The sequence below is a fragment of the Bos javanicus genome, chromosome 15 (genome assembly GCF_032452875.1).
Source record: "Bos javanicus breed banteng chromosome 15, ARS-OSU_banteng_1.0, whole genome shotgun sequence".
NCBI lineage: Eukaryota > Metazoa > Chordata > Mammalia > Artiodactyla > Bovidae > Bos > Bos javanicus.
The window spans coordinates 5,856,389-5,867,413 of record NC_083882.1 but is presented as its reverse complement, the minus strand read 5'-3'; the positions used below and the strand labels follow the sequence as shown (position 1 = coordinate 5,867,413).

The window sequence follows — 11,025 nt, the reverse complement described above, 5'->3', positions numbered from 1 at the left end:
ATTTTAATTTGCACACAGAAATAACACCCCATTAAGCTATGATTTTATGGATATAACAGACTATACTGAGACAAAACTTTTAGAGGAAATTTAAAGAAAAGTACAAAAATAATATAAGAGGTGTCACTAATATTTGGCAAAACTCATGACGGAAGTAGAAGGATTAATGGAGATCAGAAAACTTAGGGCTAGACCGGGTACAGATACTCTCCTATCCTATTTCTGGTAAAGCTAGTCTGTGAAACTGTGTACAGACTTCTCTTCAAGTCATGTTAAGGTGTCCCATGTTTGCTTGTTTTTATTTTTTGAAACGTGTTTCTTTTAAAAATGTTTATTCACTTTTTTATTTTGTTGCATCAGATCTTAGTTGTGGCATGCAGGTGAGATCTTTTGTTGCCGTTTGGGAAGGTCCCCTGGACATGGCAACCCACTCCAGTATTCTTGCCTGGAGAATCCCAAGGACAGAGGAGGCTGGTGAGCTACAGCACATGGTCCCACAGCGTCAGACGTGACTGAATGACGAATCCTTTCACTTAGGGACTCTAGCGTGGCACGTGGGCTTAGTTGTTCCAAGGCCTGTGGGATCTTGCCCCACCCCCCCCCCCAAGGACTCAGCCTATGTCCCTCATTGTAAGGCAGATTCCTAACCACTGGGCCACTAGGGAAGGCCCTGTTTCTTTATTAATTACCCTCATCCCACCATAATTGGTGCACAGAAGATGCTAAATAAGGTCTTTGAAATGGATGAATACATAAATACTTGAATGAGTGCATGCAGAAAGAAGAAATAATTGCTTCCTATCCCCAAGGAGCAGACATGTGCTCACACTGAGGGGAATGAGGATGATTAAAATAAGATCTCAGACTCAAACTTGATCGTCTGCTAGCCTCTGGCTCCCCTAATGGGCCTGACAGTTTTCAGAGAAGGATTCCACTTGTCCCGTGATTCTGCTTGGCAGTGTCTACACCCTGTAGGGAGTTACCACATACCCCACCCGTGGATGGGGGTCTTTTCAGCCCAGATTCTCAAATTCTGGGCCTGAATGAAGATTAAGGGAAACTATGGTGCTATGAAGTAGTGTACAAGGCAGTTTAGCAAAGGTGGAAAGAAACCCCGCTGAACCCAGAAGAAAAAGTGAGTGTTAATTCATGTCTGATTCTTTGTGACCCCATGGACTGTAGCCTGCCAGGCTCCTTTGTACATGAGATTCTCCAAACAAGAATATTGGAGTAGGTAGCCATTCTCTTCTCCAAGGAATCTTCCTGACCCAGAGATGGAATCTGGGTCTCCTGCATCACAGGCAGATTCTTTACCATCTGGGCCACTAGGGAACCCAGGAGAGCCACCCACAAATGAGTGCCTGTCTTCGCAGGTGCTGAGCAGCCGTGGGGCATACATGTCAGCAGTTTTGCCCTTTGCTTGGAAAGCAAGGTGTGTGTGTACCCAGAGCACTTTATGACCAGCAGAATCAAGTAGCAAAGCCTGCTAGTTTTTTTTTTTTTTAAGTCCGTGGCGTACTCTGTTATCTGTGTATATAAGAAGTTCTGTCTCAAACAGGATAGAAATGAATTGGAGAAAACAATTGTTTATGTGGTGGATATGTCTCCTTTGCCCACGTCATGTTCGATAGTAATGAAGATTGCAACACCAAACGACCCCAGATATTCTGCTTGGAGTCACCATTCGTGATGATTGCTCATAGCTAATCAAAGGATGTTATGAAATGTGAGTCAGACAGCCGCCGGCTTCCTGGAAGTTCCAGAACCTGTATATAAAGAGGGAGCTTCCTAGTTGAGACACTGGAGCAGCAGAGAGGTAGGAGCTATCAGATTCCTTAAGCTGAGAAGGAAGACAGAGACCAACATGCCCAGACTGCCTCTGCTGCTGCTGCTACTCTGGGGCACGGGGTCCCACGGCTTCCCAGCAGCAACTTCAGAAACACAAGAACAAGATGTGGAGACGGTGAAGGTAAATGCTCAACTTCACATGCCTAAGATGCAAAAGCCTTATTTGTGTTTTCCCACAATATAACAGAATAGTATCAGTATGCACTTCTGGTGGTGATTTAGTAACTAAGTCATGTCCAACTCTTTGTGACCCCATAGACTGGAGCCCGCCGGGCTCCTCTGTCCATGGGCTTCCCCCAGTGAGCATACTGACATGGGTTGCCATTCTCTTCCCCAGGGGATATTCCTGACCCAGGAATCGAACCCAGGTCTCCTGCATTGCAGGTGGACGCCTGCATGGTGGGCAGATTCCTGCATTGAGGTGGATTCTTTACTGTCTGAACTATGAGGGAAGCCCCCAGTAATAGTATAATAGAGTTTATTTAAGGATGCATTTCCTATAAAGAGAGATTTTTTCCAGAAAGGGTATTCTCCCCCAAAATGTATCTAGCTGTGCATAGACTCTCATTTTCCAGTTAAAAGTGATAGGGAACTAAAGGAATAATATACAAATATGTCTCTATAAAATTGTAATTCTGACTTCATAGTAAATAGCGGTAGGAAGAGTTCTACTCCAAAATGAGTTTCCACCAACAATAAGGATAATAAGGACCATGCAACCTAAGTGGAACCTTTAAAAGTAGTTTTTTGTTTCAGGTATGACAGTATAAACCATCAGTATTTAGTAAAATTGGAGGATTTCCCATTCAGTGTTTCGATAATTTTATCTTTCATCAGAAATACCTGGAAAACTACTACAACCTGAACAGTAATGGGAAGAAAGTTGAAAGGCAGAGAAACGGTGGCCTCATAACTGAAAAGCTAAAGCAAATGCAAAAATTCTTTGGGCTGAGAGTGACCGGGAAACCAGATGCTGAAACCCTGAATGTGATGAAGCAGCCCAGATGTGGGGTGCCCGACGTGGCTCCGTTTGTTCTTACTCCAGGAAATCCTCGTTGGGAGAACACAAACCTGACCTACAGGTAATCAGATTGAGCACCAGAGTGGGAACGCTCTTTCCCATCAGAGCCATGAGAAATGAAATCTGATGTGTCTGTGTTTTATTCCACTCGAAGGATTGAAAATTACACCCCAGACCTGTCAAGAGCAGATGTGGACCAAGCCATTGAGAAAGCCTTTCAACTCTGGAGCAATGTCACACCCTTGACCTTCACCAAGGTCTCTGAGGGTCAAGCGGACATAATGATATCCTTTGTCAGGGGAGGTAAGCTCTTTTTGTAGCATGAGTATTCTTACCTTAACTTCTCCTTGCCCTTGAATCTCTTCAGCTTTGCAGATAGATTTCCTTGTTTAAAAAAGAGCGTTGATTTTACAGACTTAAGAAGGAAACAAGATGTCATTTGCTGAAAATCTGCTGGCCTCTTAGCAAAGTTAATGCTTACTCTCCTGGGTTAAACTAAATAAGACTCTAGAGAAACATCTGATGAATTCTGTGTCTTGCAGATCATCGTGACAATTCTCCCTTTGATGGACCTGGTGGAAACCTTGCTCATGCTTTTCAACCAGGTGCAGGGATCGGAGGAGACGCTCATTTTGATGATGATGAATGGTGGACCAGCAATTTCCAAGGTAAGGCAGCTTGTCCTGCCTCTCTCACCCTCCCCCTTCTCTCACCTTCTCAGTTCATTGTGATATTGGTTGATTTAACTGAGAGAATGCGTTAATAGAAATAGGTACTTTGCTGCTACCACTTAGAAATTTAACAACACATTTAGAAAATATAAGAGAATTACTTCTGTTAGTAAGACCATCTTACTGGTTACAATTGGGCTACTCTGAAATTTCTATTGAGAAAGTGTTGAAAATATTAATGTTTTCCTTGTGGGCATCTACACAGAATCTTTTTTTCCTGGAAACACACCAAAGTGTAACAATGTTATTAAGATATCTAGAAATTAAGGGAGAAGATACTATATATTTTTTCTAAAATTTCCAGCATTAAGCATCTATCAGTCTATAAATAGGAAAAAAATTGTGTTTATAGAAGAATATTGCTTCTCCGTGAAATAATATATGCCATATAACCACTGACAAGATTGACTAATCTGTGCTAGAGCCTTGGTTGGCTGAATTTGCTCTTTAATTGTAATCATAGAATTCAAGTTTTCACCAATCTCTTCACTGGCTCCCAGATAGCTCAGTGGTAAAGAACCCGCCTGCCAAATACAGGAGACTTGGGTTTGATCCTTGGGTCACGGAGATCCCTGGAGAAGGAAATGGGAACCCACTCCAGTATTCTTGCCTGGGAAATCGCATGGACAGGGGAGCCTAGCAAGCTGCAGTCCATGGGGACGCAAAGAGTCAGACATGCCTGGGCATGTAATCTCTTCACTATTAATGAATGCATCCTTCTCACCTTTCAGAAAAAAAGTTTATATACTTCAAAAAGCTACTGATAAAATAAGAACATTAATCCTTGTACAGTTGTAGATTACTTCTTACTTAAATGTCTCAAAACTGAAAACATTTCAAATAATTGCAAATGGGTTTCTTGTCCCTTTTAGATTATAACTTGTACCGGGTGGCAGCGCATGAATTTGGCCATTCCCTTGGACTTGCTCATTCTACTGACATTGGGGCTCTGATGTACCCCAGTTACACCTTCAGTGGTGATGTTCAGCTTTCTCAGGACGACATTGATGGGATCCAGGCCATCTACGGTGGGTATAAAGAAACACAGCATAGACAGGTGGTCCTTAAAACATCCGTTGTCTATCTTTTAAGAAGCCTTCATTGGTTATGTAGTTTTCCAAAGCCAGGCAGAACTAACTTCAGATCTCTTGTTCCTTTAGGACCTTCCCAAAATCCCACTCAGCCAGTCGGCCCACAAACCCCAGAAGTGTGTGATAGCAAGCTAACTTTTGATGCCATAACTACAATTCGGGGAGAAGTGATGTTCTTCAAAGACCGGTAGGACAACAGTTCTTTTTTGCATTTTGTATTTGTAATAATAATAGGACTCACTACTATGGGGCTATATGGGCTACTACTATGCTTCACATATTATTTATTACATTTGTTTATATACATAATTGTAGTTATAATTAAGCATAAACAATAGCTTGCTCTTGCACAGCATAATGAATTTTTAACAACTTTTTTCCCAGCACGTATTCTGTGTCTTGATTCTCAGAAAACTTACCACTGACGTAGCAAATCAGTAAATATAATTCCATTTTACAGATCGGTAAAGCAGAGAAGGCAATGGCACCCCACTCCAGTATTCTTGCCTGGAAAATCCCAGGGATGGAGGAGCCTGGAAGGCTGCAGACCATGGGGTCGCTGAGGGTCGGACACGACTGAGCGACTTCCCTTTCACTTTTGACTTTCATGCATTGGAGAAGGAAATGGCAACCCACTCCAGTGTTCTTGCCTGGAGAATCCCAGGGACAGGGGAGCCTGGTGGGCTGCCGTCTATGGGGTCGCACAGAGTCGGACACGACTGAAATGACTTAGCAAAGCAGAGAAAAGGAAAGAGATCCTCAGGGTACCGAGTTCACTGGCAGCAGAGCAGTAATCGGTCTTCTGAACTCTGCTTCAGGCCTCTTCCCATTTTTGTCACTCTTTGGGATGGTTAAGTACATCAGAATTTTGTTAGGAGAAATTGGTCCTTTTCACAGCACTATCATGATGATGAGGGTTGTGTAGACCCCTTTGAAGTGTCATCTTGGAAAAGACAGCCTTTCCAAAGCCTGTGGTCATAACAAGTCTCTGTGCCCCCAACCCTGGGAGGAGGCAAAGACATGTAGGCGCAGGGAGAACCCCCAGAAGCTCATGAGATCCCGGCAGGGGGTGGGGAATGGATGGTCACAGTGAGTTTCCGTCCTCAGAGGAGGGTCCCAGAGCTCCCTAGGCAGCATGAGACCTCGAGAAGTCTAGGGTCCCCTTGTGTGCAAGGAGTAGGGCTGCTCTGCATACAGTTCTGACTCCTAAAGGACCAGGAAAATAGTAACAGTCTTCTGAACGGCACAGCCCAGCATGCATAGAAAGTAGGGGTGCTTTAGAAGGCCGGCTTCTCCCCGCTTTCCTCTTGGAGTGCTGTTCTCCTGGGTCACAGTCATAGCTACCCCAGAAGGCAGGAGAGTCAGCTCCTCCTGCTTCCCAGCCTGTGCTTTACTATCTCGAGTTTAAGAGATAAGGACGGATACATGCAGCGGGTGGCTCAGTGCTGGGGAGTGCTAGGAAAGATACGGCTTTCAAGGAAAGCTCTCAGTACCTCAGGACAGCTCATCAAAGCAAGTACTTGAGGGATGATCCCGAAGAACAGGGCCGAGTCTAAGGTCCGCCAGACCTGAGAGGACACTGAGGTCATCTAGATGTCACCAAGTCGTGGAGACACGGACGGCAGGAAACTGATGGCGACTGGCCTGCCCCAGGTCTCACAGGCAGGCAGAGGCCACTGGATCGGAAGTCCAGAGTCTGCCCTGCAGATCCACACGACAGTTCATGCTTTATCTTCACCCCAGTCCCTGTGGACCGTGGAGTCAACTTTGTCATTAACAAATAATAGGCAGAGCCGGACACGACTGAAGTGACTTGGCACACGTGGGACTGCAGAACCAACTTTGGAACTGCCTGTCTCAGGAGCACACAGGGAGTGGCTAGGGTTTAAACTACCCTTTGCCTCTTATCAGTCGCATGGCCTTGGACACCTCCCTCTGCCCCCCTGACCTCAGTTTCTAATCCGTGAGATGGAAGTAATCTCTTACAGGATTTCTGTGAGGTAGGACATGAAGTAGGTAGAGTTTGTACAAAATGCAGAATGCAAGTGTTGTGTTCTAGCCAGTGCCATTGGAGAATTTTGCAAGCTGGTTGTTAAACAGCATTATTAAAAGTTTAATTATATCAATTTAAAATTATATTTAAACCAAAGGTACTAAAAATAATTATAACTCATCCTTTTGTGTGTGTGTGTGTGTGTGTATGTGTGTGCGTGTGTGTTAGATACTCAGTCGTGTCCAGCTCTGTGACCCCATGGACTGTAGCCTTAGCCTACCAGGCTCCTCTGTCCATGGAATTCTCCAGGCAAGAATACTGGAGTCGGTAGCCATTCCTTTCTCCAGGGGATCTTTCCAGCCTAGGGATCAAACTCAGGTCTCCGCCGTCACAGATAGATTCTTTACCGTCTGAGCCACCAGGGAAGGCCCCATCCCTTTGTATCCCTTTGCAATTATTTTGCTATATTTTTCTATTTATTTATATTCCTGAGATGGCTTATGCCTGTATGGGGGAAATACTATACAGTGAGGTACCACTTCAAATCTCTTGAAATCTGCAGTGGTTGGAGTATTTCCACCAAGAAAGTAAGCAAAGGCTACAGACCAGAACTCCTCTCCACCTCCACTTTGGAGAGCCACGTGTCAAACACTAACCCACAAGCCACCAATGCCAGCCGTAGAAGGGCCTGGATGACACCAGAACTTGCTATGTATTTGATCAAAACCTTTTTTTTTTTTCAAATTAGGTTCTACATGCGCACAAATCCCTTGTACCCAGAAGTGGAGCTCAATTTCATCTCTGTTTTCTGGCCACAACTCCCAAATGGACTTCAAGCTGCTTATGAGGTTGCCGACAGGGATGAGGTCCGGTTTTTCAAAGGTAATACTTTCAATTTTTGTTGTTCTTTAGTCACTAAGTCACGTCTGACTCTTGCAACCCCGTGGATTGTAGTCTGCCGGGCTCCTCTGTCCAATTAGCTCTCAGTTTTTACCAGTTGGGGCTTCCCTGGTGGCTCAGAGGGTAAAGCATTTGCCTGCAATGCGGGAGACCCAGGTTCCATCCCTGGGTGGGAAGATCCCCTGGAGAAGCGAATGGCAGCCCACTCCAGTATTCTTGCCTGGAAAATCCCATGGACAGAGGAGCCTGGTGGGCTACAGTCCACTTGGTCACAGAGTCAGACATGACTGAACGACTTCACTTTCACTTTTTACCAATTAAGTTTTCTTCTGCTTTGGGGTTCATGTATGAGATTACTACTGACTTTCTTTCCATGGACTTTGACAAACTGAGCAGTCATACCATGTCAGTGGGAGTCCATCCCCTTAGCTAAGAATTGCAGAGTGCATTTCTAAGGGAAAAAATTTGAGACACAGATTTCCTGGCTTGTTTGTGAATCTGGACTTACGAAAGGATTTTCTGTGCAAACTATGTATTTTAAATCCTCTCCACCTCCCTGGGGTGTCCAGGAATAAAACTGAGAGGAACATTGGAGTCGCTTGGTTTCCTAGAGCCTGTTTTCCGCCAGTTGCTTTCCTGAAAGGAGAAGCTGCCTCACGACAGCCAGATGGGGGCTCTGCAAGCTTGCCATCAGAGTATGCCTTGCAGACCAGCGGCGTTGACGCTGTCCCCGGTCTGTGAGAATCACAGAATCTCACTTAGCATAAGGCCCACAATGTCTACCTGTGTCGTCAGATCCTACTCCAGACCGTCTTGAATGTTACCAAGATTCCCAGGCAATTCATATGAACTTAAAGTGTGAAAAGTCCTAATTACCACGAATTGAATGAGGCAAACTTTTTGATTCTATCAGAATAAAACCCCAATCCAACGATCAGCTCCTTACTTTGACAACACTATGCCAAGGAACAGTTTTTCTGCAAATATATGATTGGCATAGTTATAGACAAACATGAAGACACCCGACCCAGTAATACTCTCAAGGCAAAGAACTGAAAACAGTTCAGATGGGCAATAAACTTTGAAATGAGCTTTCTAGCTCTTTTATAATGAAAATAAATAGGATTTTAGATACACAAAATTTCAAAGTGCCCCCCCTCCCCGAGGGATAAATAAAAATATTTGTGCAATAAGAACAATGCTGGCTTCAAGATGTAAGACCAGTTTTATTTGACTTGGGGTTTACTAAGTATTGGAGAAGGAAAAGGCTACCCACTCCAGTATTCTGACATGGAGAATTCCATGGACTATAGTCCATGGGGTCACAAAAAGTCAGACACGGCTGAGCAGCTTTCACTTCACTTACTGAGTGAAACGTGCAGAATCTGGACACAGCCTACATTTAAGGATTTGGAACCGTCTTCTAGTTAGATGTAATGATTTCTACCCAGGGTCGCAAGTCATTACAAACTGTGAGTCATTACAACCCTCTGGCCTTTAGGATACTTTGGGGTGAACTTCTGCAGCCTGTGGGCAATCTGGAGAAGCAAAGATTTCTATCTCTGTGGTGGCATGATGAACTCTTTAGTCATTTGAACTTTGGAAAGAGGTCCCCAGCTCCATAAACCAGTCATTCCCAAGGCTCGCTACAGATTAGAATCATCCAGGAAAAAAAAACTTAAATATACTAATTTAATTAGTCTGGGGTAGGATACCAGCATCAGTATTCAGAAAAAAACACAAAATCTCCCTAAACGATTCTGATGTGCAGTGGGGACACTGCCCTCGCACGTGAGAGTAAGCATTTAGCTGGAGATCTGCTTCCTGTCTACTGGTGCCCTTGGCAAGGGTTTTCATCCCAGATTCTTGATTGGCAGGTAACAAGTACTGGGCCGTTAAGGGGCAGGATGTGCTCCGCGGATACCCCAGGGACATCTACAGATCCTTTGGCTTTCCGAGAACGGTGAAGAGCATCGATGCCGCTGTTTCTGAGGAGGATACTGGGAAAACATACTTCTTTGTTGCCAACAAATGCTGGAGGTAAAGGCTGGGTGCAGAACACGGGAGGACACCTGTCCTTTCTACGTGGAAGTTGCTAGACTGACTCATTTAAGACACGGGTCTCATACTGCCTGGGCTGGCTGCCTTTGCTGTGAATGGCAGTAGCTTGTCTAGCTGCAAAGTCTATTGACCAGTAATGATCATATCTGTCCTAGAAATCCAGGAAGAACGTGAGCCTGAATTGAGAAAGATAATGTGAAGAGAAGGGCATTCATCTTCATAGAACTGCTGCAGCCACCAGGAACTTATCTTTCACTGCATTTGACATTAATGGCACCCACTGGAGAAATTAGAACTAGATGTTATAATTCAGAGGGACCTTTTAAATTTTCTAGTCCACCCAGAATCCTACTCACCTCATCTCACCTCCTATTTTATACATAATCTGTGAAAAAGTTTTTATTACGTTCTTGCTGATGAATTCCTATATCTTTAACAAATAGTTCTGACATTCCAATTATTTTTTGACCAGGTATGATGAATATAAACAGTCCATGGATGCAGGTTATCCCAAAATGATAGCAGAAGACTTTCCCGGAATTGGCAACAAAGTTGATGCTGTTTTCCAGAAAGGTGGTAAGTGAGTTTATATACTCCTCTCTTTTGTTGCCACAGAATATCATCAGTATTGTTATTTAGAACAGAAAATACCAAAAATATTTATTCTTACAAATGACTTGGATTTTTTAATAATTCAAGTTAAACCTAGAAATCATTTGTATAATATAACGTCTCCTTTGTTTTACTTCTAGGATTTTTCTATTTCTTCCATGGAAAAAGGCAATACAAATTTGATCCCAAAACTAAGAAAATTTTGACTCTTCTAAAAGCTAATAGCTGGTTCAACTGCAGAAAAAATTGACCAATGTTTACAAGGTTAAACAGAAAAGTCTGTTGTACAAGTCTATGGAAGGTGTTTCCTGAAGTGCCATGTGTCGTGTCAGTCGCTCAGTCGTGTCCGACTCTTTGCGACCCCACGGACTGTCGCCCACCAGGCTCCTTTGTCCATGGGTTCTCCAGGCAAGAATACTGGAGTGGGTTGCCATCTCCTTCTCCATGAAGGGCCATATATTTAAATAAAATAAAGTTATTAAGTATAATCTTATTTTTAAGCATAATTTATTTATACCTCATTCAGCATTTTTTTATGATTTAGAATGTAATTTTTATATACTACTGTAATTTAGTTCCACAAATGAGGCCTAACTAAGGTCAGGTTTATAGCTTATGGATTCATATGGGCCAGTTTTACAATGAGAGAAACTCTTCTGCAAAATATGAGACTCTGACATTGACAGTGGAAAACACTCTCTGTGATGTCTTCTCTCAAGAGAGAAAGAGACGAGATATGAGCCTTCACCATAGAAAACAATTCAGGAA

At 43.6% G+C, this 11,025-nt stretch overlaps 1 protein-coding gene across 1 annotated transcript; it reads left to right on the top strand.

Annotated features, from left to right (window-relative positions):
* The first annotated feature begins 1,687 nt into the window (after positions 1 to 1,687).
* LOC133261632 (interstitial collagenase) lies at positions 1,688 to 10,745 on the top strand. The gene is made up of 10 exons (XM_061440097.1): positions 1,688 to 1,969; positions 2,686 to 2,930; positions 3,024 to 3,172; positions 3,412 to 3,537; positions 4,473 to 4,628; positions 4,761 to 4,878; positions 7,433 to 7,566; positions 9,462 to 9,624; positions 10,118 to 10,221; positions 10,398 to 10,745. The coding sequence occupies exons 1-10, from the start codon at positions 1,865 to 1,867 to the stop codon at positions 10,505 to 10,507; spliced, it is 1,410 nt and encodes a 469-aa protein (XP_061296081.1). The 5' UTR covers positions 1,688 to 1,864; the 3' UTR covers positions 10,508 to 10,745.
* The last annotated feature ends 280 nt before the right edge of the window (positions 10,746 to 11,025 follow it).

Coding starts and splice junctions, on each gene's coding strand:
- LOC133261632 (XM_061440097.1), top strand. CDS start 1,865: ATGCCCAGACTGCCTCTGCTGCTGCTGCTACTCTGGGGCACGGGGTCC. Junction 3,173..3,411: donor GATATCCTTTGTCAGGGGAG/GTAAGCTCTTTT, acceptor TGTGTCTTGCAG/ATCATCGTGACAATTCTCCC. Junction 3,538..4,472: donor GTGGACCAGCAATTTCCAAG/GTAAGGCAGCTT, acceptor TGTCCCTTTTAG/ATTATAACTTGTACCGGGTG.